Source organism: Daphnia pulicaria, chromosome 7 (assembly GCF_021234035.1).
Source record: "Daphnia pulicaria isolate SC F1-1A chromosome 7, SC_F0-13Bv2, whole genome shotgun sequence".
Taxonomy (NCBI): Eukaryota; Metazoa; Arthropoda; class Branchiopoda; order Diplostraca; family Daphniidae; genus Daphnia; species Daphnia pulicaria.
In genome coordinates this window covers 5061642-5085984 of record NC_060919.1, presented here as the reverse complement: position 1 = coordinate 5085984, position 24343 = coordinate 5061642, and the positions used below count along the sequence as shown (strand labels likewise).

At 41.0% G+C, this 24343-nt stretch overlaps 5 protein-coding genes and 1 long non-coding RNA gene across 7 annotated transcripts; all 6 read right to left on the bottom strand.

Moving 5' to 3' along the window:
• Positions 1–17: 17 nt before the first annotated feature.
• Positions 18–1268, bottom strand: LOC124350419. The gene is made up of 3 exons (XR_006920926.1): positions 1112–1268; positions 637–892; positions 18–238 (listed from the first exon to the last, which is right to left on the bottom strand). It is a non-coding gene; the product is annotated as an uncharacterized LOC124350419 (long non-coding RNA).
• Positions 1269–1700: 432 nt separating this feature from the next.
• Positions 1701–3689, bottom strand: LOC124349801 (sulfotransferase 1B1-like). Its single transcript, XM_046800651.1, has 8 exons — positions 3398–3689; positions 3236–3332; positions 3080–3139; positions 2769–2979; positions 2514–2640; positions 2341–2435; positions 2093–2273; positions 1701–1978 (listed from the first exon to the last, which is right to left on the bottom strand). Exons 1-8 carry the CDS (start codon positions 3636–3638, stop codon positions 1854–1856), a joined length of 1137 nt encoding a protein of 378 aa, XP_046656607.1. The 5' UTR covers positions 3639–3689; the 3' UTR covers positions 1701–1853.
• Positions 3690–5139: 1450 nt separating this feature from the next.
• On the bottom strand, positions 5140–8508 carry LOC124349760 (sulfotransferase 1C3-like). Of its 2 annotated transcripts, XM_046800592.1 has the most exons (10): positions 8428–8508; positions 6908–7263; positions 6730–6826; positions 6602–6661; positions 6324–6540; positions 5996–6122; positions 5764–5858; positions 5497–5677; positions 5274–5418; positions 5140–5216 (listed from the first exon to the last, which is right to left on the bottom strand). In XM_046800592.1, the coding sequence occupies exons 2-9, from the start codon at positions 7206–7208 to the stop codon at positions 5294–5296; spliced, it is 1203 nt and encodes a 400-aa protein (XP_046656548.1). In that variant the 5' UTR covers positions 7209–7263; positions 8428–8508; the 3' UTR covers positions 5140–5216; positions 5274–5293. The 2 variants fall into 2 exon arrangements, with proteins under 2 accessions (XP_046656548.1, XP_046656547.1); XM_046800591.1 differs by having other exon boundaries at positions 5140–5418.
• On the bottom strand, positions 8218–12528 carry LOC124349532 (glucose dehydrogenase [FAD, quinone]-like). Its single transcript, XM_046800217.1, has 6 exons — positions 12205–12528; positions 10987–11222; positions 10586–10905; positions 10133–10512; positions 9349–10071; positions 8218–9269 (listed from the first exon to the last, which is right to left on the bottom strand). The coding sequence occupies exons 1-6, from the start codon at positions 12328–12330 to the stop codon at positions 9138–9140; spliced, it is 1917 nt and encodes a 638-aa protein (XP_046656173.1). The 5' UTR covers positions 12331–12528; the 3' UTR covers positions 8218–9137.
• A 642-nt stretch (positions 12529–13170) lies between these two features.
• Positions 13171–16712, bottom strand: LOC124349545 (glucose dehydrogenase [FAD, quinone]-like). Its single transcript, XM_046800236.1, has 6 exons — positions 16553–16712; positions 15327–15562; positions 14931–15250; positions 14481–14860; positions 13690–14412; positions 13171–13628 (listed from the first exon to the last, which is right to left on the bottom strand). Exons 1-6 carry the CDS (start codon positions 16676–16678, stop codon positions 13569–13571), a joined length of 1845 nt encoding a protein of 614 aa, XP_046656192.1. The 5' UTR covers positions 16679–16712; the 3' UTR covers positions 13171–13568.
• A 4377-nt stretch (positions 16713–21089) lies between these two features.
• On the bottom strand, positions 21090–24085 carry LOC124349539 (glucose dehydrogenase [FAD, quinone]-like). The gene is made up of 6 exons (XM_046800230.1): positions 23844–24085; positions 22989–23224; positions 22599–22918; positions 22163–22542; positions 21378–22094; positions 21090–21306 (listed from the first exon to the last, which is right to left on the bottom strand). The coding sequence occupies exons 1-6, from the start codon at positions 23982–23984 to the stop codon at positions 21202–21204; spliced, it is 1899 nt and encodes a 632-aa protein (XP_046656186.1). The 5' UTR covers positions 23985–24085; the 3' UTR covers positions 21090–21201.
• Between the last annotated feature and the right edge of the window lie 258 nt (positions 24086–24343).

Genomic DNA, 24343 nt, shown 5'->3' with positions numbered 1-24343 from the left:
AAAAAACTTTTGAAAAACCAAATGTTCCTGCAAAACACAAATTTTCAGTAGACAAACGTCAATAGTTCTGATTCAATGAATCTACTACGTCTATCTCTTTAGAACCAGCCCGCAAACATTTTATTGTAGCTTACAGCTTACACGTAACATCATTGACTATTGTTTCATTATTGGAAAAACCCAGCTCGATGATCTCGGCTCTATAAACAATAAAATAGCACCTCCGAGTCACGAAGAGCTGTGAAAAAAAACACGCTAGAATTTATGGTCGTGAATGTGTCAGTTCAATGAGCCGTTTCAAAATTATTGGCAAGGAAATTATCAGGAAAAAAGTCGATAAAAATCTACATTTTTTTCAATAGGGTAACTTTTAAAAAACGCATGTGGATCTAAAACTATAATGGAAGAATAACGTTGATTGCCTGCTTCCTTTTAAGTATTAGTCTAGTCTTTCCTTCACCGTAAAAAGTCGTGAAAGGGAATGGCGATATAATAATGAACATATTTGCTTCTTTAATGCATCATGTTATATATGTGGTGAGCTTGTCATTGTACTGCATAAGTGACCAACTACGTGTGTGGGTTTGTTTGGCTGAATCTACAAGTTAAAACAAGAAATGGAAAGTTTGTGCTTACCTTTTGTTTTTTGTTTTTCTCCCATCATATGATGTTGTCAGGCCGGAGGCATAAAAAAGAAAATTTTCACGCCCGTCTTCTGTCCTAAATTCCGTGTTTATCCGCCGATCCATGTTTCCCTTTCTCAGTATTGTATTTAGACCACAAATGCAAGTGATGCCATTCTAGTCATTTTATGGCGTCATATATATAGCCTAGAGTGAACTCTAGGTTGTTTTTGCATTTACACGGGAAGTCATCATCGGCTGTGATTTTACTATAGGAAAGCCAAAAGTTAGATAATACTGTCACGAAGCTAAACAGGGAATTCACGCAACAAAAAAAAGTAGCTTCAATGGCTATAGGCTCATTTTCTCTTTCAGTAAATAACAGTCATAAACACCAGTGCATATAGGATCATATACTTTTTTTGGTTATTGTCCTAGACGAACATAGATGCACAAGGTATCGTTTCTACAATAAGTATACTACTAACCTGTTTTTGGTATGAATGGACGAAACTTTGCTTAGTATTTGCTCCTCCGTGCTTCTTTTGAACGATGGTGAGAGGTGCAGACGTTAAATATTTTTCTCAACTTCTAGTAGAAACTCGAGATCGATGAACTCCACAAAAGGCTAAAAGAATGACACACATTCAGGTCGTGCCACAGCGCCATCTCTCGGCCATAGACAGATGAATGGAAAAATAAAGTAATCTGGAACAGCCACGCCTTCACAATTATTATACGCGTCTAGGGCCACTGAAGATAGTCGTCTAGGAATCTGGAGTAGCTCTACTAGCCGCATGCCTTTTAGTCTACGTTTGCACAATGTCTGGCCCAAAACAAACTGACGTCAGTCCATATGGCAGCATGACTTTGCATCTTCTAAGCTGAGCCAAATCATTTGCAAATGTTTGTTCCATGAAAGAAACACTTTCAAATCAAATCAAAAACGCAATAATGTGAACGCTGCAAAAGTAGATCGTGACAGTTTCAAAAGCAAACGAAGTGAAAGCCTCGATGCATAATATGCAAATCTAGCTCATCACTTCACGCAAACAACGACAAATTATAATTCATGAGTCAATAAGAGATCTATATTTATTCGCGATAATAATGATTCACGTTACATAGAAAATATGTAAATAGTTTTAGAATAATGTAATTTATGTATAAATGTAAATATCATATAATAGCTGATCTTCTTTTGTATATATAGTGAGAGATGGATGCTGTTTAATCTTGCTGCTCCAGCTCTGTGATGAAATTCAAATCAGTGTCTTTCAAATTCTCCTTCATCCATTCTTCTATCCGCGCGTTGAGCTCCGGTGAAAAGTGGTTCTTCCAGTCGCCAGTTTTACCTATCATCACCGAACATACAAGTTATATAATCAAAACGAGTTTATTAAAAAAATGATAATGAAAATTTCAGGTTTTCCCGAACAAATTCCAATGGAAAAAAAAAAATAACTCACCATTGCGGATGAATCGACCGTCAGGGCTCATGAAATTCAGCCACCTATAGTGCTCAAAGTTGACGGACTTGTTGGTGGCAAATTTGTCGATGCGCAAATGTTCGACCATTTTGTTGAGCTGGTATTCGTTGGGATATCTGCCCAGGAAACGGCCAATCTTTTGGATTTCACCTCTCAAATCCTGGGCGGGAAAAAATTGTTAAGTATAAACACCCAACAAAAGAATTGCATAATCAAGTGAAAGTTACTCTTTTGAGATCCTCGTAAAAGATGAACAGTAAATTGGGATGATGTCTCTTTGTCCAGGCGTCGAGCAAATGCGGAAAATAGGGAGAAGAGTAAACTGTGAAAAGTATACAAAGCAAATGTTTTAGATCAACTTTGACAGCACACTTGAAAAGTGGTGTGACATTATTTTTACGTCTGTCTTTCATAAAGTAGTCGGCGAACGACTCGAGATCGCCGGTGAATTTGTGTTGATTCATCAATTTGTGAAAGTGGAAGTAGGAGACGATGACATCTTTTGGGTTGCGAGCAACGTAGACGACCTGGTATTATTTTTATTCATCGATTTCAAGAGTTACCAAGAATGTGAAAGTGTTGCCTAGATACTACTGTCTCTAATGGGCTTGTATCAAATCTTTCCAATCTAAAAATAGAATTTTAAATTATATACCTTGCTGGTTTCTAGCAATTCGGGGTGAAGTAGGTAAAGTGGCAGGTGAGTTTTGAAAACCCTGGGTGATTTCATGCGCTCCAGTTGATTCAAATCACGCACTGCCTCGCCCACCACCAGATTCATAATTTTCATCACCGCCGGTCGCACAATGTCCATGATGTTGAATCGGTACATCAGGTCGACCAGGAAAGCTGGCAATCTCATTTTGCTGCAACACACACACACAAATGGACCATGTCAGTTTTAACATATCGATCGACTCCACCATGGATCAGATATGATCGTTTTTTAAAAAATCAATAACAAACCTAATAATAGCGTCGCGCTCGTATTTCTCTTGTAGGGCTTTCGGCACGTAATAATTCATCCTGTCGATTGAAAGAGAGAGAGAATATGAATCGACACAGTTTCCTCTCTCCACTTTGCAATCATAATGAGGATTACATAATAAAGTGGGGACTTACTCTAGAAAAGGTGAGCGAATCACTAATGGTATTTTGGACCTTTCAAAGTCGCAGTTGTTCATCAGCAGCCAAACAAGATCTTGAGTCCATGTCGTCCCTAGTTTAGATTTAAATTTAATTATTTCATCATTTCAAATTAATTTGGCGTTTTTTTTTGTTTACCTGATTTGGGGAAGGTGAGAACGAAGACATCGTCCGGTCTCGGTTTCAGATTGAAAATATTTTCGGCATTCTCGGCAAACACTTGAGTGGTGGTGATGTATCCGCCCGGCGAGGCTTCCACCAGTCCGTCCGTGTACGAAGGGAAATCCTGGCGGAATTGGCCATCCTCCGGGAGTGTTTCGGGAATGGGGACGAACTTTACATTGAGCGGATGACGGCCGCTGCTCTCGTTGGAAGGCATTGCCGACTGTTGTTCATGGAAGGCTCCAAAACGAAAAGTAAACCCGACTGCCGAAGAGCTGGTCACTTTTATGCCTTTGCTTTTTTTTTCAGCTTGCAACTCCTGCGGAAGCTGCTGCCGCTGGAAGCGAAGAGAAGGTGGGCAGAAAAACGGGCGAAAGGGGAGGTCTATATGGACGTTTCAAGGTTTTCTCTCTTTTTCTACGTGTGTATACGGGACTGCTGGTGGATGGTGAAGAGCTTTCATTTGTTTTCACCTTTGGGGCTTTTCCGAGGGTGTGGCTTATAATTTATTGTAAGAATCAAATTAAAGTTGGTTTTGTTTTTAATGAATGGACTTCTTCGTAAGTACGTACATACCCAGCGACGTCCTTTAATAGTTCATTGAAGTCATTTGTGCTAAATTCGTGGGAAGCAACAGAAATAGTTGTTATTTAACGGGTACAATGGAAAGGCTTATGGGAAACTCTTTGGAATATGTCGTTAAATTCATCTGAACAAAGTTCTAGGAATGTTTCAAGAGAATTTTCAAATATACGTACGTAGTAGGTGTCCTCTGCTTTGAGAGATTTCATCTGCAGACAGCAGAAGAGAAACTCCGTCAAATGACGGAGATGAATGAGCCGTAGAAACCGGTCTACAGCTCGGTCGCGCCCGTCAACCGTCTCGTAAAAATTGGGAATGAAATCATTTGACGACTTGTCAAGGAAAAGCTTAACGAACGTATTTTTTTTTTATGAATGGGTTGCTGGTAGCGTGGAATTATTCCCGACAAAATTGAGGCTCTCATCATCTCCGAAAAACGTCCCATAACAGGTTGATGGGGCCAAGTTGCGCAAAGAAATTGGCCGACCGCACCTGGTTACGCATTACACGTCGTTCCGTTCGTCTCAACTGCCATGTGAAAAGGGACATCATAAACGAAAAAGAAAAAAAAGGAGTCTACACGACGACGACGACGAGTCCCGCGACGGTTAACGACGCGTAGGCAATTGAAAATGATGGATCTGCTGTGGCTATTAAAAGAAAAACGACACAAGTATACTGGCGGCGTTTAAAACAGTTTGCCGCAATAAGTACATATGCGGCCGTCTCTCCGCGCTATTTTATTATGGCCAACAGTTTCTCTCTCGTATAACTGACCTTCCTCGCAGCTACAACTACACATATGTGGCGTTTGGACGTTTTCTCTAGAGTCACCTACAGCCGCGAGCGAGCTGAAGCGATGGTACCGAATGGTACAATACAATTTTTGGGGTTAAATCCATAAGAAAAAGTTATCGCTTCCCATCTATAGCCGACACACTCCGTTTCTAATCCATAAGGAAAGGCTTTAGGTGGGAGCGCAAAAACCGGCACTGGTGATGTGTTATCGATCGCCTTCAAATCTTATCTATGAGTCACCTGAGAATTAACCAAGTTCATCGTGTCAACCTGAAAAGTAAATACATTTTTGAACTAATCATAAAAAGGAGAAAAGTTCAAAGTCAAAATACTTTGGGTTATATAATGAATATGCGTGTATTGGTTTGGTGTGTGGTTCTGACTTGATTTCCCGCTCAATCAAGGGAATAAGGACCTAAAAAAAAGCCAATTGATGGGCTGAGATGAGCAGAAATGTGATAGGTGTGTATACTGAATTAAAAATGGAATCAATCAATCTTGTTGGTCTAATTCAGTGATGAACGTCAGGTCGCTGCCTTTCAAATTCGATTCAATCCACAGATCAATTCGAGCGTTCAATTCGGGAGAAAAGTGATTCTTCCAGTCGCCAGTTTTCCCTAAGCAATCGGCACACGAGTGGAAATTAAATAATCAATTAATATCACGACATAAAACCATAAAAATTTTTTTTTTACCTTTGCGGATGAAATTTCCGGTGTTGTTCATGAAGCCCAACTCCTTACAAATTTCATAGTTGACGGCTTCATTCTTGGCGAACTGATCGACGCGTAAATGTTGGGTCAGCCTGGTGAGTTGCTCTTCGGTCAGAGATTTGCCAAGAAAACTGACAACCTTTTCGATTTCTCCTCGTAAATTCTGCCAGAGACAATTATGAATTCGGATTTACATAAGACATAAAAGATATAAGGCCAGAACCAAAATAACCGTACAAGACTATCTACCTGTTTCAAATCTTCGTAGAAAACGAAAAGCAAATTTGGGTGATGGCGTTTGCTCCAGGCGTCCAGCAAGTGAGGAAAAAACGGCGAAGCGTAAACTGTCAAAAAACAAAATTCATTCCTTTTTTAAAAAAGCACACTAGTAAAAAAAATGATCGTTCAGCTTTGGCTCTAGGCATTAGCGGCGAATACCCAAAATAGCAGCACCACACTGGGCACAAAAGGAGAGCCATACCTTTGTCGGACATGAAATAGTCGGCAAAGGACTCTAGGTCGCCGGTGAACTGGTGAAAGTGAATCAACCTGTGATAGTGAAAGTATGAGACGAGGACGTCTTTGGGATTTCGTGCAACGTAGACCACCTGACGATTGTATAATACAATTCAAGGATATATTAGAAAGTCAAAATGTTCCCCTATAGAGAAGAGAAGAAAAAAAACAGACAAACAACAAGGTACTAGCAGCATTTTATCGCTAACTGGGCAATGAATGAATTTTTAAAGAATTCCAACAGTTGTTTATTTTTTTTTCATTGAGGAAAGTATTTTTAAAAAAATTATTACCTTACTGGTGTCCAGCAGCTTTGGATTGAGCAGGTAGAGAGGCAGGTGGCTCTTGATGATGCGAGGCTCAGTCATTTGTTCCATTTCCTCAACGTCGCGCATTACGTGGCCGCAGATCCTGTTGACTAGTTTCTTGACGTGGGGTCTCAGGACGTCCCTCAAATTCCAGTAATCAAGAATTTCCAGGAATTTCGAAATGCCCGGGATGCCCGTCTGACTAGAAATGAAAAAATCAATGAGCCAATGCGGCGACACTCAAACTAAAATGACAAACTCACAAAACAATCGCGTCTCTCTCGTATTTATCCGTCAAGACTTTTGGTAGCATGTAATTCATTCTAAAACATAAGATTGCATACCGATTAACACCCATAATTATCTAATAATTTGTAATATGAAATTATACTCTAAAAAGGGCGATCGGATGTTGAGAGGCGCTTTAGCCTTTTCAAAGTTGCAATCGTTGACAACCAGCCAGACAAGTTCTTGCATCCAAGTTGTTCCTATGAGACATGTATAACCACATCATTTTATTTTAAAAAACCGTAGAAAAGTAAAAACTATTTGTCTTATTATATAATTACCGCATTTCGGGAAGGTGAGAACGTAGACGTCGTCTGCTCTGGGCTTCAAGTTGTAAACGGTTTCGGCTTTCTTGGGGTATTCCGGCAGGGCGACATAGCCACCGGGAGATGAGCCAACCAGTCCGTCGGCGTAGGCTGGAAAATCTTTCTGAAATTGATCGCCAGTCGTGCCGGGCACGAGCGCAAATTCAACTTGAAGTTGGCGAATCTGCCGCTCGTCGTCCTCCCGTGCTGTCTCACCGGCCGCGGTCACGAACGCACTCGCCATATTTTTCCGCTGCGGATCCAACGTATCGGCCATGTGACAGAAACGACAGTCCCTTGCCGCAGTTTGGACAGCAACTGCAACAGCAGCTCTGGTCCATCGATCGAAGCCCAAAAAAGAAAGAATAACATAAAAAAGATAAGAGATGGAACGATAAGGTTGCATAACTTATATGGATTTCTCACATGGATATAGCAGCGCATCAGTCACGTATCGAATGTCCCCATTGTAAAATTAGACGCGATTGAGGATATAAAAATAGTTCTCGTCTGGCCAATGCTATTATGATAAGACTATCCTGATTTCAAGTTGACACAATCATCGGTTTCCGGATTAATAAACTCGTCCAGCAGTCTAGACTCCATTTGTCTTCGTTCCGAATAGAGCAGAGGAAATGCGCATCGGTCCGGCTGCAGCACTCCATATCGAACGCGGAAAAAGGTTCTTACATTCGTGAGTTGTAATACATTTTTAATTGACCCAAATGATACGAATGGACGGATGAAATGTCGAGACATTGTTATCTGCTGGTTTCACGAGCGGATTCAATAATCTCTAAAGCACTTCAACTCTCGTGTCACGAACATTCTCTATCGCCGCACGGACATCACCGACCGCCGTGTAGACTATGGAAGAGAGAACGCGGTTCGTTGATTTAGAAACAGGAAAATCACCTTTCTTCCACCCAAGGACTCATTCGATAATAATCCACCTCTCATCTCTGTCGAAAATATTTTTAAAAAAATGTTGACTCGTTGGCGATAACATGGGCAGCTGAAAGGGGGGGGGGGAGACAAGCCTCGGCATTTTTGTTTTTATCTACAGCCGAATGTTGTTTGCTCGTTTTCTTTGGGAAGAAAAAAGAATAACAGCAGCCTCGTAAAAGCCATAAATGAGAGACAAACCATCAGATAAAGCCAAAGTAATAAATTATTTCGGCTGCTGGTGGTGGTGGTGGTCATGAAAATACAGGACGTACCTGACTAACGAGGCAGTTTTGATCAATGGGAAAATTCACGAACTTTGACAGAAGTGAGTGGAGATGTGCAGGGGACCTTGATCTATTCAAGGGCTGTCAAAGGTCCTGACTGATTATACGCTAGTTATAGTCACTTTGATTGTCGTGATTGCTCTCATTATGCCACGTCATGCATGCGTGGCTCTAATCCGATTGTAAATAGACAGCGACAAATTTCCAATCTCACAAAAGTTGGCAGGGATTTCACCGAAAAATAAAAAATAAATTACACATTACTTGACATTAGTGACGTCTCGGCTGTAATCTCGTTCGAAGCATTTTGACACGCGCGTAACACCGGATGAAAATGTCAGGAAAACTTTTCCCGCCTTACATAAAAATCCTCGAGGATTGTAACGAGTCAAACACTTTCTGTCGGTACATATGCCAGTCGGTCTGTAAAATATTCAATTGCCATTTCACATTGTCGAATAAGCAGCAGCAAAGTATTCTCAATCAAACAGCACATGTAAAAAGTAATATGATGGGAGACACAATTACAGACAACGAGAGCACGTAAAAGAAATCGAATGTCGTGTGGTGTGCATGGGGGCGTTCAAACTAAACTACATGGGGGGGAAGGGGGTCCTTTTTGACATTCGCCACTGCCCTCTATATGGGCGAAATTGTTTCTTTAACTTTGTATTGTTCCCGACATGTTGGGGTTGTCAGGGGAGGGTAGACCAAACAAAATTAAAAAATCGCGTGACGTACTACGATGAGAATCATAAATAAATAAAAACAGCATACTGAATCGATGACGACGATAAATAAATGAGAAGATAAGCGATCAATGGTGCACAGAGAATTGACTGAATTTTAAATTTGCTGTAAGAAAACTGACAATTTTTAAGGTCGTTCAAATCGGCGGCAAAGACTGGCGCAACTGAGATTTTCGAAATCGACCAACAATGTCCATTTCGACGCAATCATTTGACAATTTCCGATTAAATGTTCTTTACTTTCATTTTCTTTTTGGAAGAATTTTTCTTTGTGGTGAGCGGTTTGATTATCACGTCTTCCTTATTGTGTGGCCAATCTTCTTTAATCAAGTCCGACCCTCTCTCTCCAATCATTATCTATTATTTTTATTATGAAATAAAAGTTTGATATAAAATTAATAAAATAAAAATAAATTGAACTGGAAAAATTAAGTACCGTAGGGGCGTTGGTATTGCCGGATACGACATTTGGCATGATGGAACAGTCGATCACTCGCAATCCTTTGATTCCGTAAACTTTCAATCGAGCATCGACGACGGCTGTTGGATCCCCAGCCTTGCCCATCTTGCAGGTGCCAGCCGGATGATAAATGGTGGTAGAATAGTGGCGGATGAAACAACCCCAATAGGCATCCGTCCATGGAGTGTAGCCTTCACATCCGGGAAATACTTTATCGTAAAATTTCGATCCCAGTTTCTGAAAGGCTTCCGTTTTACTCAGAGCCAATCCGATTTTCGTCCCCTCAATGAGAACTTTGAGATCTTCGCCATTGGTGTCGGTGAAATATTGCGGGTCGATCAGGGGAGCCGTGTAGGGATCTGTCGAAGCTAGCCGGATTGTTCCAGTCGATTTTGGACGAAGTAACATAGGAATCACTTGCCACATGTCAGTGTTGACAACTGGCTTGTAATAACTTTCCCAGATGGCATCCGTGACGCCCTGATTTTTATAGATGTTGTATCCGCTGTCAGACGCTGGTGTTCCAGAAACAAAGTGGAATTCAATGTCGGGGAAATCAATTGTCTGGTCTGCGTATTTCGTTTTGACCCAAGCCAGGCCCTCGCAGCCACCCAGTGACGCCATGGGTCCAGCTGAGTTGATGGTATAGTTCAAAAAAGTGGCCAAAGTAATGTAACGTCCTTCTAGCGACCCGAATGGCTAAAATGAATTAAAAAATAATAATTACAGTTCATCAAGGGGAAATTATAATAAGCATTACCTTGTTAACAGTAAACACCATGCCGCCCAATGCAATGTGATCTTGGAGGTTGTCACCCACTTTAAGATCCGACAATACCGGAATGCCCAGCGAATTGAGATGATCTGCCCGACCGACTCCGCTCAGCATCAATATTTGAGGGCTGTTGACCGATCCGGCTGACAAGATAATTTCCTTTGTCGCTTTGACTTCATAGACTTTCCCATTCTTCTCAAAACGGACAGCGGTGGCCTGTTTAGTTGTCGAATCGATCACGATCTTCAGCACTCGTGAATGCATGGATACAAAGAGGTTCGGGCGGTGCCGGATCGGCCGCAGGAAGGCCTTTGCAGTCGAACATCTGCGTCCTCTCCGATTCGTGGCTTGGACCAACATAAAACCTGGAACCCAGTAAAATTTGTGGTTTTACATTTCATGTGAATAATAAGTGGAATATTAATTTAGGAAACGTACCGGTTTGCTGGGCAGCATTGCCGTCGTTATTCTCGTAACCCAATTCTACTCCGGCTTCCACAAAAGTCGTCGCAAGTGGTGTAGTATACGCCGGTTCCTGAACGGTCAGATAGCCGCCCGTTCCGTGATATTTCGTATTGGCGGCGATGTAAGGATTCCGGTTGTCTTCCGATTTGATGAAATAAGGCAGAACTTCGTCGTAGGACCATCCGGGATTATCCACAGCCCAAGAGTCGTAGTCTCGTTTGTTTCCTCTGACGTACAACATGTAATTAAGGACGGATGATCCGCCCAATACTTTGCCTCGAGGCCAGTTGCACCTGTAGAGCGGAGTGAGAAAAAAAACGACGGATGTTTTTAAAATCTATCTTTTTATAAGTTCGGACAGATGGATGACTTACTTATTGTCGTTGAAAGCCAGACACGACCCAGTTTGGGCCACCGTTTTGTATTGCCAGTCGATGTTGGTACGCTGGAGGTACTGGACGGTACCAGGCACATCAGACACTAGGGTCTCATCTCCTCCGGCTTCCAGCAAAAGCACTTTCCAGCTCGATACCTCAGTAAGTCGGTTAGCTACAACGGCTCCCGCCGATCCGGCTCCAATCACAATGAAATCATATTCGTTTAGAAAACTCTGTTTAAAATAAAAAAAAGGAAAGAAACGGTTAAAAATAAATACGTAATTCCAAATGTGGGTTGTGTGAGAAGCGCCTAGTCACCGTGACTCAGCAAAAAAAAAAAAAAAAAAAAAAAAAATTAAATAAAGACATGGTGCAGCTCAGTAGATCCACCCTATTGAGGCTTTGCATTATTCCGTTGTGTACCTCACGACATTGATGAATAACCAAGTAGAGGTCCAACCCATTCAAACATGGAAAAAGCATTGCCCAATCTCCTGCCCATAAATATGTCAATACTCGTCTCTTCTTTTTCTTTGGTCATCATTGTAGAATTATCAGATTCTTTTCAGGTAGCGTATGGCAAACAGAGGCGGCATATTAGGAATACGTCCGTGACCGCATCTGGACAAACTTCCCATAGCCCTTTTTTCTAACGGGGTATTAGCTTGCTGTATTCACGCTATAAAATCTGTTATTTTATGGCTTAGTGCTCTCAGCAGCCTGGCACAGACTGGTGACCAGGAAGAAGAACCATGCACAGGTATATAGAGACCCTTCTACGCAGTTAACTGAACGTGAAAATCTACATCGAATAGAGTTAAAACGGCGGACGTGATTTATTCCAAAATAGAGGGAAATAATAACCAACGGAAGTGCTGGAAAAAAATGTTATTCCGACTCGTGCCAATAAATAGGTCATTGAAACTTTAGATTTTAGCCGTTATATGATGTACGCCCTCATCCTGAATGAATAATGCGGTGGTATTCGTGATTCCCGGCACGCATCTTTTGCTCGAATAATTACCAATTTGCTCGCGGTAATGCTCTCTAATAAGAAATTGAGTAACGGTATTAATGGGATACATTTTCGATTAAAATGTGGAACGTGAATTTCTGCGGGGTCTCCATTCTTAATCAATATTAACAAATTTTTAAAAATCGAATCAATTAAATCACAATACCGGAAGTACTATTCTGCATAAATCAATGTAATACCTTGGTGTCGCTGACTCGACCTTCAGGATCGTCGTATTCAAACGAACTGTAGAACAGGTAGTAGACGAGGAAGGCCGGCAATGAAGCCCACAAGCTCAGGTTACCAAAAATCTGCGCTAATGGCATGATGGTCACTAATTTGGACAAACAATCTCTACAAATGGTTCACTGGTGTAAAAATATAAAAAAAAGTATTAAAAAAACCCCGTCCAGACGACGTTTCTGGACTTGCAGTAACGAACGAGTTTCAACGACCACTGAAACGTGAGAAAACCTGAACGCGTGTGTGTGCTGTGTGTGCCTGCAACGGGTTTGGATGCATATAAGTGGGGCTGGCAATGACCTTCTCCCTCCATGGTTTTGTTGGGCGCTGTTGTGCTGTGTGTGTCTTCTTTTTCCTATAATTCGTCCGTCCCTTTTTCTCGCCTTCCGGCATTTCAGAGATGGTCCTGTTGGGGTGATCAGAATACCAACGAAACTATAGACCAAGAGAAAATTCTCATTATAAATAACTGTCGGGGTAAAAACGTGAACAGAAAAAGATAAAAGGCATAGAAAAACAAAAGAACCCCTTTTTTTAGTTCAAATGTCATCACGAATTTTTCAATATCAAATGTAGGTCGTGAACCTTAGAAATAAAATTCACGGCGGATGGATTATTTGAGTTGCGCAATTTAACTTTTTAAAAGGTGCAATGCAACCGTGACTCAGCGAAATACAACATTGAAGACATTTCGAGAACGATCAACCACATTTGCATATGATAATAGACGGCTGTTAAGGACAAACTATTAAAGGAGAAGGTGAGGGTGCGGTAGGAATTCACATTTCACCGCAAATAAAAGCTTTAGAAAACAAGAGGATTCTGAGAAACTAATATTCCAGATAACCAAAGAAAAACTCGTTCTCAATTCAAGTTTAGTAGAACGATAAAGTAATTGTGATGGGCACACCCACGGAATTCTCTTCGATTCAAAATGTATATTGAAAATAGCTGTTAACAGTGACGGAAACAACATTTTCTAGGTCAACACTTTATAGGGGGAATCCCACCATTCTTGTTCGTGAGTCGCACATTACGTCGTGCCCTGATTGGTTAAACATCTGTGGTGAAATGAGTATACTGCAACGGAAAGTTATAAAATTCCCGTCGTGAACGCAGTAAAAGGGTTTAAAAATCAAAATGAATTGTTAAACATCAATAAATAAATAATTTACAGTAAACATAGAGGAATCGGCAAGGAAATTCACGGCAGTGACATACGCAGTAGTACGCCGTGTTCAATAATTGATTCATTATATGAACGGGAGGGCCTTTTCCCTTTCAAGTTGGACTGGTTTCCATTCCGCGCGCTTCCGGCGACTTAATTCCTCACCAGCCAGTCTGCTTTGATCATGTCTGATGCTTTCTCTCCGATCATAATCTAGACGATAATTAAAAGAGAATGTAGAAAAATGATTTGATTAACTTGAAAGATAACTTACCGTGGGGGCGTTGGTATTGCCGGATACGACATTAGGCATGATGGAACAGTCTACAACTCGCAATCCTTTTATTCCGTAGACTCTCAACTGAGAATCGACGACGGCCGTTGGATCATCTTCCTTGCCCATCTTGCAGGTGCCAGCCGGATGGTAAATGGTGGAGGAATAGTGGCGGATGAAACAGCCCCAATAATCGTCCGTCCATGGAGTGAAGTCTTCACATCCGGGGAAGATTTTGTCGTAGAATTTTGTTCCCACCTTTGTGAAGGCTTCCGTTTTGCTAAGAGCCAATCCGATTTTGGTTCCTTCTATGATAGTTTTGAGGTCCAAGTCATCTTTGTCAGTGAAATATTGTGGGTCGATCACAGGAGGAGCATAAGGATCGCTGGAGGCCAGTCGTATTGTTCCTCTTGATTTTGGACGGAGTAACGTGGGAATCACTTGCCACATGTCCTTGTCCAACACCGGCTTGTAATAACTTTCCCAAATATCTGGACGGACGCCGTTATTTAAGTGGATGGTAGTTCCGCTGTCAGACGCTGGTGTTCCAGAAACAAAATGGAATTCAATGTCGGGGAAATCAATTGTCTGGTCTGCGTATTTTGTTTTGACCCAAGCCAGGCCCTCACAGCCACCCAATGACGCCATGGGTCCAGCTGAGTTGATTGCATAGTTCAGTAATGCCGGTAACGTATAATAACGTGATTCCATCGTACCAAACGGCTAAACATTTAATTGGAAATTAGTTTTTTTTAATCTGCGATCTTTTTAACGTAAAATATAAGTATTACCTTATCTATTGTAAACACCATGCCACCCAGAGCAATGTGGTCCTGAAGGTTATCTCCTACTGGTAGACTTTTTATCACTGGAATGTTAAGAGATTTGAGGTGATCTTCTGGACCAATTCCGCTCAACATTAACAACTGCGGACTGTTGACCGATCCGGAAGAAAGAATGATCTCCTTTGTCGCTTGAATTTGGTAAACTTGTCCGTTTTTCTCAAAACGGACAGCTGTGGCCTGTTTAGTTATTGGATCGATGATGATCTTCAGTACTCGTGAGTGCATGGATATGAAAAGGTTAGAGCGGTGACGGACGGGCCGCAGGAAGGCCTTTGCTGTCGAACATCTGTGTCCTCTCCGATTCGTAGCTTGAGCCAACATAAAACCTGGACCCAGAAAAATTGTTGGTCACATCTCATGCGAGTAATTAGTGAAATATTAATTTAGGAAACGTACCAGTTTGCTGGGCAGCATTGCCGTCGTTATTCTCGTAACCCAATTCTACTCCGGCTTCCACAAAAGTCGTCGCGAGTGGTGTAGTATACGCCGGTTCCTGAACAGTCAGATAGCCACCCGTTCCGTGATATTTCGTATTGGCGGCAATGTAAGGATTCCGGTTGTCTTCCGATTTGATGAAATAAGGCAGAACTTCGTCGTAGGACCATCCTGGGTTATCCACAGCCCAGGAGTCGTAGTCTAGTTTGTTTCCTCTAACGTACAACATGTAATTTAGGACGGATGAACCGCCTAAGATTTTTCCGCGAGGCCAGTTACATCTATGCGATTTAAAAAAAGAAAAAAGAAAAGAAGTTGTTAATTCAGATGGATTGTTATTGTTTCTAGATTCTTTACTTGTTATCATTAAATCCAAGGCACGATTTGGTCTGTGCCACTGTTTTGTACTGCCAATCAATTCTGGTGCGTTGAAGGAGTTGGACTGCACCGGGAATGTCCGTCATGAACCCCTCGTCTCCGCCGGCCTCTAATAACAGAACGTTCCAGTCCGATACCTCAGTAAGTCGGTTAGCTACAACGGCTCCAGCCGATCCGGCTCCAATGACAATGAAATCATATTCACTTAAGAAAGTCTGTAAATCAATAAATACACGATAAAAATGAATGGAAATCAAATTCTCATGCTAATAAAGGATTTTAAGCGCCATCTCTAAATACCAAAGGAGATGATAAATTATTCTATGGTACTCAATCGTGATTAAAACAGCCGATTCAAAACCGGTTTTCATCGTGTGGTATTTTGTTACCTCAAGCAATAATCGCATCAACACGTCAAATCAACTTTTAAAAAACTAAAACTTTGTCTGAAGTTGGATATTTACGTCAGAAATATCAGAAAACCACAAACTACCGTGAACTTTTCAAAGTGGCGTTTGACGTCAATTCCCAATGGCTTTTTTAGGTCCCGATTCCGTGCGATTTATGGAATGACATTTGCGACAATTTCTATCCCATCTTTATTGTGTGTGTTGGATTGCGACAAGAGGCTAACATGGACCCCCGAGAAATGCAGACAATGAAGAAAGGAAAACAAGTTTTCCTTCGTGCGAGAAGCTGCAAGAAAAAACACGTAGACCGAAGTTCATGTGGGCGTGGTCAAACAACGGGAGAATCAGATCAGGCAAGGTAGCAGTATATACCCGTTGACCCTAAACGACTTGAACTATTCGAACCATCTCGGCTAAACTAACTCAACAAACGAAATCACACTTGAACTCAAAACACTTTCCGTCTTCGTCCGAAAGAAAATCTTATTCAGAGATAATCGATGGGGGGTTTATAAAAGCAAAACGTGACAACGAATGTTGCTGCTGCGGTGCTGCCTGAGGTGACGAAGTTATCCCGTATTGTTTTTGTTAAAAATATCAAGTTTCCTGGTTGTTTATAGCGAAAGGTACTTGCTTAATTAATTCCTCAAACATGGAACTTTCCAAATAATTGGAAATTGAAATCTAATCCGAGAATGAGTAGCAAAATATTACAAAGTATCTATCCAGTTAGTAACTTTTAACAAGGTGATGTTTACGAGGAAAAAAAAAGATGAAACTTTCTTAAATAATTACCGTCGTATCGGTGACATGCCCTTCAGGATCGTTGTGCTCGAAGGAACTAACAAATAAATAGTAGAGAAGAAAGCCCGGCAAAGAAGCCCACAAACTAAGATTACCAAAAATCTGTTCTAGAGACATGATGTCACTCAATGCCGGCTAATAAATAACTGAAAACAATCGTCAGGTAAAACTTACTAGCCTGTTTTTCTTCTTCCTGGGATGACTGGACAGTAACAAACGCAATCCGGTTTTCATTCCCTTATTTCGACAGCAGTCTTCACACAAAAAACATTTGAATATCCCACCGCATTTTTTCCTATAGCAGACTAGCAGAGTAAGCAGACGTAGCAGTGTTGGCCGTTGGGCTTTCTTAACATTTGAGCCGTTGGCGTCTGCTCTATTATTTCGCCTTTGGGAATCTCAAGAAAAAACATGGCGTCTTTCAAAAGGATTCCGGGGGAAATATTTATATCATAGGTCGCCGATTCCTAGAATGAAACATTGACTGAAGATGAATACAAGGGAAATTCTTGGAATAGAAACACGTTGAGCGAACTACAGCAGTATCGATTCTGGAAACGAATGAGCAGGGACAATTTAAATCATTAATATTCGTTTTTTGCAAGGATTAAGCTTACGGACTCTTTGAATATTTAAAACATTTCTTCTATAGAGCGCTTTTTCGTGAGGAGGGGGCAGCCGATAGCCGTTGAAGATGGTGGGCGGTGGTCTAATAAATTGAACATCAAAAACGGGAAAATATTTAAAATAGGGGGAAATTTCCAAGGAAACTATGCAAATTGATTTACATATTAAATGGGGGGGGGGGAAACATGGCGGTAAAATGGGAAGATACTTTGTTTGTGTGTAAAGAGGGGAGAAGACGGTAAAAACCAACAAAAATTGTGTACCATTGACACGTGGTGTGTGACAAAATCCAATCTGCTTAACTAATCAAATATGGCCCGATTGAGGATGAAAGACGGACGCCCACAAACTGAAAATTCCCAGGAAGGAAATGGCACGTGCCATTTCCTCTTGGGAATGGGAGAGTCGTGCGACTCTCCACTTGCCAAGCTGATCATTCAGAATCAGAGAACACTTGGTGTAACGTCAGTAACGACGTCCACCCTTTTCACTTTGAACAAACAACTAGAGTCCACAGCAGGAGACCAACTTCTCCATACAAGAATTTGGAGACGACTAAACTTGAACAATAGAAATTGGTCGTACAGCGAAAAAATTTTTGGTCTATTCTACTTTGCAAATTGAGTCCCTTTCGGCTAATTTAAATGTACTCGCTAAGTGTAAGGATGAATATAATATATGGATGAATATTTAATCGACAGAAACGGCCAATCAGCGTACAGCCAGAGTGATAGAGACTAGCCTCTATAGCCTCTCTAAAACGCTGCTTGGCCATTTTGGACACAAATGATGTTTTGTGTGGATTTTGAAAAGTGGCAACGCAGGATGGCCAACAACTCTATTATTGTATTTTTAAATAGGCCTAATAGATACAGAATTAAGGAGAAAAAACATCACTTAAACGAAACACTAAGTTTTTTATTGAATGAGCTGCATTCCTTCTTGATGGATGATAGTGTCCTCATTTCCCCCCTCCTTAATCTGGAATTTTTTTTAAATATGACAACTATCACTCAGGATAAAATACATAAAATTATAAGGTTGAAAACAATTAACTTGGAGATGTGGCTTACGTTGTTTGTTCACGATGTTTTGTTTCACGTTGTTTGTGTTGTTCACGATGCTGATGAAGTCGCCATTGGTTATGGTTTGATTAGTGTCAGAAATATTATTTCCCTCCCAAATTTATGTTGCAATGTTGCACCCCCTCCCCCCCTCATATTTTGCAACCCTTTCTCACCCCCCAATTTCAACACCCCCTTTTCCTTGTTCTAGAAACGACAGAAAACGTCCCGCTCTCCCATCGACAGGACGCTGTCTCTCGCTATCTCTCTCTTTATTTCCCATTTAATTCTCCCAAACGTAACTCAATCTGTATTCCGTCTTTATAATACAAAGACTGAAACAGATCCGTTATTTCTCGACCGTTAGTTCCCAATGACATAGTCATCGCAGCTAAGGCCACAAGATTCTCCTGTTGAGGTGGAGCCGGTGGTTGCAATCCAGCAATCGGTCGTACTGGAACTGTAGGATGCTGGAATGCTTCCTGGATAAGCTCCGCTGCTCTTCTCATACGAGTACTAGCATTTCCGTCTAATTCGTTGGCCACTCCGTCGAATTCGTTGGCGGCTTGCATCATCTTGCCCGTTCTCTCAGGGTTGAGTAGAGGGATGTCCTTCGGGTCTTGTCTGGCATCCATGGCGTCGCGTAAAGGATCTGAAAAATTAAAATAAAAAATACATTTGATTTTAAAAATCTCGTTAAAAATAAATAAATACAATTAACAAAACAAATTTTTACTTAATAAATTTGGATATAAGAAGCCTTGATATAAGAATATCTCATAAACAAGGATCTGAAAAATTCAAATAAAGAAACAAGGCTATATTAAAAATACATTTTTCCAAATACCGAGATTTTAAATATTAGGGGCAGGGGGAGAAAAAAGACAGGCCATCTCTAGGACCTTTTTTTAGACTTGGTATTTGGAAAACCGGCAACTACGGGAGGGGGGAACAAAGGGAAAATAACTGAGAAATGAAAACTTTTCATTTTCACATCGAAATTAAAGTGATTTCTCAAATGGCATGGGGGTCAGCATTGCAGATGAGGTTATAGAGATAACGATGCTCTTTTTTTTTAAGCCCTAAAGAACTCTCCTAGCCCTATTTTCCGTCCAGTACAAGAGAGCCAAAGTAGTACGATTTACTACTGGCCCTCTCGACTGTGCGGAAACTTTTACTTCCAATTTAAAAGGGACGTTCGCGTGAACGAAAAAATACCCAAAAAATATATGCTATAAACCTTAAGTCTAAGAACCCCCTGTCCAAAAATCGTTTTCGTCCGACGAAAACTCGATTTTTGGCGAATTTTCAAAATACCCGTTTTCCCATAAGCTTCTCTCAGCTGTGCGGAAACTTTGTGTAGCTACTGTACTATTCTAGTTCAATTCTGAATACCTTTGGTATGTTCATAGAACATACAAAAAACATACACATACGTATGTTATATCCAATCTCCTCACGATCACAGCTAATGCCATGCCTCCGAAGCGTTATATTAGAGAAGTCGGAGCTGGGAATCGAACCACAGACCTTTGGCTTACGCCGCTGCTCTACCATTGAGCTATTTGTTCCTATCTAAATTTATGGCGCCAAGAGGCTACAATCACATACACCTTTGTACAAATGGGAAGGTTATATGAACATTCGCCCAACATTCAAAATAGAAGCATAATTTTCCTATTTTACATGCGATCCCGCACGTTACATGAATATACGATTTTACGGATTAGATATATGTTCGGCATTTAATGTTCTATTAACGTAAGATGTTTATTACAAATGTGAACTATCTACTTTCTAGATTTCACCTTCAAATCCGTTCCTAAAATTAATGTTCATTTTAGGTGCTGATATTGATTGTTGTATTCGTACATGCTACGAACGTTAAGCGAATCTAAAATTTAAGATGAATTTCTTCGAACAAAAATTAGATAAATACAACGTTCGAAAAATCATTGTGGTTGTACACATTCGTTTTTTACCATCATATAACGTTATTAGTATGCGGTGTTTTAGTAGGGAGCTGTTTTCGTCCAGCACTCGGCTCTTTGTTCTGGTCAGATTATTTTTGAACTATTCTTTTAATTTTGAATAATACATAGGAGAAAGGAATAGGAGCATAGGAGAAACAGTATGAAACATTGTAAAAAAAATTGTTTTCTTCAAATACAGCATGACGGGATAACTTTAATCCTTTATCTGGAAAAACAAAAAAACGTTAGAATACGTTTTACATCCATACGTTTACTTTTTCTCGCCGATTTCAATTACTAACGCATTTGCCAACTTCACTACCACACTTTCCATTGGTACTGACAGTTTATTTTCCTTCTACATTTGAATTATACATAGGGGGAAGGAATAGGAGAACAGGAGAAACAGTATGAAACATTGTGACAAAAATTTCAAAGCCAAGAAAAAAGGGGGGTGGACTTCCTTGTCATTTTGGCGCGCGGTGCCAGGCACCGCGCGTCCCAGAATCAGGCACTGCGCGCCAAAAAGAAAAGAAAGTCCACCCCCCTTTTTTTTTGGCGGCGGCGATTTCGCCACTTTCTTTATTTTTTAAAAAATACTTCGACATTCTTAACTAAAAATAAATCACATGAACTTTGTATATAAATTTATTCAACATACAATAAAAAATGTTACAAATTGAAAAAAAAAATTTAAACACAGAAATGCAGGGCTTCAAAAGAGGGTCCCATAAGACTTCATGTTAAAATGGGCCCTCTAGTTACACACCCGGCCAGAGTTGCCGATAGTTGACGATTCCAGTTTTCGGTCCGGTTTGGCAGTCGACGGCTCTGGGAAGAACGCGTACCATAGAATCCTATACCATGAGTATATTTTAAAAGTGATTCGTGAATGACGTTCAATTACTGATGACTGGGGAGGGTACATGAAATTTTACTTAAGATTCAAGGTTTTTGGCGTTTTATGCAATGTATGTTATGCGTCCTTTATATTTTTCTTAAAAGCCGTTTTGTCATCATACTTTTTTTTTCGTGGCCAAGACTCTTTAATCAAATCCGAGGCTTTCTCTCCAATCATAATCTGTATTCGAGAGAATAATAATTAATCCTTACCATTTAAAATGATCAAAGAGATTGCGACATTAAACCCACCGCTGGAGCGTTGGTGTTGCCAGATACTATGTTGGGCATGATGGAGGCGTCGACCACCCGCAATCCTTTGATTCCATACACTTTTAGCGTAGGATCGACGACGGCCGTTGAATCTCCTTCTTTGCCCATTTTACAGGTGCACGACGCGTGATAAATGGTGGAAGAGTAATGACGGATGAAGCAACCCCAATAATCATCCGTCCACGGAGTTTTATCTTCACAACCTGGAAAAATCTTGTCGTAAAACTTCGTTCCCATTTCCTGGAAAGCTTTTGTTTTGCTCAGAGCTAAGACGATTTTAGATCCTTCAATGAGAACGTTGAGGTCCTGTTCCACGCTGAAATACTTCGGGTCGATTAAGGGAGCGGCGTATGGATCGTTGGCGGCCAGCCGGATGGTTCCCGTCGATTGCGGACGGAGTAACTTTGGAATGACTTGCCAAGTATCTAAGCCCTCAAGTGGTTTGTAATACTGCTCCCAGACGTCATCTCTAACTCCATTGTTTTCCTTGATTATAGTGCCGTAATCAGAAGGTGGTGAACCCCCGACAAACATAAACTGGATGTCTGGATAATCACCGGAAGCTTCCGCGTATCTTGTATTAACCCACGCCAAGGCTTCGACCCCACCCAGCGTCGTTAATGGTCCAGATCTGTTGATAGTCCAATTCAGTATCGACGGAATAGTGAAGTATCGCGTGTCTATGATGCTAAACGTCTACCAGATAAACATAAATTATCCTGGGTAGAATGACATAACCCAAAATGCCCCAATGTCAGAATTACTTTATTAATGGTGAAAACCATGCCGCCCAGAGAAATGTGATCTTGCAGATTATCTCCTACTGGTAGATCGGCTATCACTGGGATTTTTAACGAATTTAGGTGTTCCGCATGACCGACTCCGCTCAGCATCAATATTTGCGGGCTGTTGACTGCTCCCGCCGATAGAATAATTTCTTTTTTAGCTCGCACTTCGTAAACTTGTCCGTTTTTCTCAAAGCGAACGGCTGTGGCTTGTTTAGTATCCGGATCGATGACAATTTTGTGGACTAGTGAGTTCATAGATATTTTCAAATTCGTTCGATCGCGGACGGGCCGGAGAAATGCTTTCGCCGTCGAGCATCGGCTTCCCCTCCTGATCGTTCCCTGAGACTTCATAAAACCTTTGCAACAACGTCAAAAATATTTCAGAACGACAAGTTTGAATTTAATTCGTTACCTGTCTGCTTTTCACCATTACAGTCGCGATTTTCGTAACCCAATTCCACACCAGCCTCAATAAAGGCGGTGGCGAGTGGGGTGGTGAACGGAGGTTCCTGGACGGTTTGATAGCCGCCCGTTCCGTGATATTTCTTGTCTGCGGCAAGGTAAGGATTCCGGTTGTCTTCCGACTTGATGAAATAAGGCAGAACATCGTCATAGGACCATCCGGGGTTATCCACAGCCCAAGAGTCGTAGTCTCGTTTGTTTCCTCTGACGTACAACATGTAATTAAGGACGGATGATCCACCCAGCACTTTGCCTCGAGGCCAGTTGCATCTGTTCCGGAAAAGAAATAAAATTTAATTAAGTATTAGATTCCTTTGGATTTTAAAAAATGGACTTGTACTTGTTGTCATAAAATGCAAGGCACGATCCAGTTTGTGTCACTGTTTTGTATTTCCAGTCGATGTCGGTGCGCTGGAGGTAAAATGCGGTTGCCGGAATATCGGACACTATCGTTTCGTCTCCTCCAGCTTCCAGCAGCAACACACTCCATTCGGAAACTTCCGTGAGCCGATTAGCCACAACGGAACCGGACGATCCGGCCCCAATGATGATGAAGTCGTACTCGGTTAAAAATTCCTAAAATAAACATGTGAAGAAATTTCATGTTTCATTGCATAAGGCTAGGGTCAAATCTTTCGTAGCGGACGACTATGGTTCCAACTACTGGTCAAACAGGGTTTAATTGTAACGGTAAATTATTTTGGGCATCGAAAGGTGAGGGCAGGTAAACGAGAAACGCCCAGTGTCAATTTTTGTTCCTTCAAAAAAACCATCATCGGATTATTTGAAATAATCACCAACTCATGATCAAAGGAAATGATCTCAACTGTGCGAAATTTTTGGTAAATGACAAGCGATTTTTCCGAACGTCTTAGCTAATAGAGCCAGTCAACCTAACAAATGTCTTACATCTTCTCGAACGACAGCACGCGGACTATAAATTATAACGGTATCTAACTCAACCTGTTTGAATCAAACCTGTTTCTAAAATTATTTTTCCAAATTTTTAGCCTGACGTACATCATGGCGAAACATTTCCTTCCAGTACGCAGCAATGTAAACATTTTACTATTGCCATTACAGTAAAACAAGATTTAACTTCACGAATAACAAAGACAAGACAAAGGGGGGAATCACAGACGGTTATTAATAAGTCAACTAATTTATCAAAAAAATGAATAATAGCAGTCTTTACGGTAGTGTCGGTCACACGTCCCTCCGGATTTCTGCTGTCAAACGAACTGTAGAACAAATAGGTGAGGACGACAGGCGTTAACGACGCCCAAAGATTGGCGGTTCCCAAGAGATGTGACATTTGCTGAAATAGCAACGACATCTTCTTTTGTTTTTAAAAATTCTGTACGCTCAAGGGAATGAGATGAACAAAGTATAATCACGTCCGATCGGTCCGACTTCGAACCAACAACTGGTTTATTCTTTCAGTTTTTACAGCATTGACCTTTTCACGTCTCATAAGAATTAAGGGAGCTACAAAAATCAGTAAAAATTTCTTGAAGAAATGGACGAGATCAGGTGCTGGAAACCGAAATGAATCAGGTATATAGGGGGATTATATCATTTCTGGGTTGCTGTCGGGTCGGTTGTTATTAATTATTCCCTCAGCGAAAATTTCTTGCAGCACACTTGTTATGCGCCATAACCCAGAAACTGCTGGGTGGCGTACGTGAGTCTAAA

What these genes read in the sequence shown, in the direction of transcription:
- LOC124349801 (XM_046800651.1), bottom strand. Translation starts at nt 3,638, where the DNA reads ATGCCTTCCAACGAGAGCAGCGGCCGTCATCCGCTCAATGTAAAGTTC. An exon ending in TCTCACCTTCCCCAAATCAG is followed by an intron (nt 3,333 to 3,397) that starts GTAAACAAAAAA and finishes AATCTAAACTAG; the next exon opens with GGACGACATGGACTCAAGAT. An exon ending in CTACTTTATGAAAGACAGAC is followed by an intron (nt 2,436 to 2,513) that starts GTAAAAATAATG and finishes TACTTTTCACAG; the next exon opens with TTTACTCTTCTCCCTATTTT.
- LOC124349760 (XM_046800591.1), bottom strand. Translation starts at nt 7,208, where the DNA reads ATGGCCGATACGTTGGATCCGCAGCGGAAAAATATGGCGAGTGCGTTC. An exon ending in GAGAGAGACGCGATTGTTTT is followed by an intron (nt 6,541 to 6,601) that starts GTGAGTTTGTCA and finishes TTTCATTTCTAG; the next exon opens with TCAGACGGGCATCCCGGGCA. An exon ending in CTATTTCATGTCCGACAAAG is followed by an intron (nt 5,859 to 5,995) that starts GTATGGCTCTCC and finishes GTTTTTTGACAG; the next exon opens with TTTACGCTTCGCCGTTTTTT.
- LOC124349532 (XM_046800217.1), bottom strand. Translation starts at nt 12,330, where the DNA reads ATGCCATTAGCGCAGATTTTTGGTAACCTGAGCTTGTGGGCTTCATTG. An exon ending in CAATGCTGCCCAGCAAACCG is followed by an intron (nt 10,513 to 10,585) that starts GTACGTTTCCTA and finishes ACTGGGTTCCAG; the next exon opens with GTTTTATGTTGGTCCAAGCC. An exon ending in TGGTGTTTACTGTTAACAAG is followed by an intron (nt 10,072 to 10,132) that starts GTAATGCTTATT and finishes AATTCATTTTAG; the next exon opens with CCATTCGGGTCGCTAGAAGG.
- LOC124349545 (XM_046800236.1), bottom strand. Translation starts at nt 16,678, where the DNA reads ATGTCTCTAGAACAGATTTTTGGTAATCTTAGTTTGTGGGCTTCTTTG. An exon ending in CAATGCTGCCCAGCAAACTG is followed by an intron (nt 14,861 to 14,930) that starts GTACGTTTCCTA and finishes TTCTGGGTCCAG; the next exon opens with GTTTTATGTTGGCTCAAGCT. An exon ending in GCAATACCAACGCCCCCACG is followed by an intron (nt 13,629 to 13,689) that starts GTAAGTTATCTT and finishes ATTATCGTCTAG; the next exon opens with ATTATGATCGGAGAGAAAGC.
- LOC124349539 (XM_046800230.1), bottom strand. Translation starts at nt 23,984, where the DNA reads ATGTCGTTGCTATTTCAGCAAATGTCACATCTCTTGGGAACCGCCAAT. An exon ending in CTTGCATTTTATGACAACAA is followed by an intron (nt 22,919 to 22,988) that starts GTACAAGTCCAT and finishes TTTCCGGAACAG; the next exon opens with ATGCAACTGGCCTCGAGGCA. An exon ending in TAATGGTGAAAAGCAGACAG is followed by an intron (nt 22,543 to 22,598) that starts GTAACGAATTAA and finishes GTTGTTGCAAAG; the next exon opens with GTTTTATGAAGTCTCAGGGA.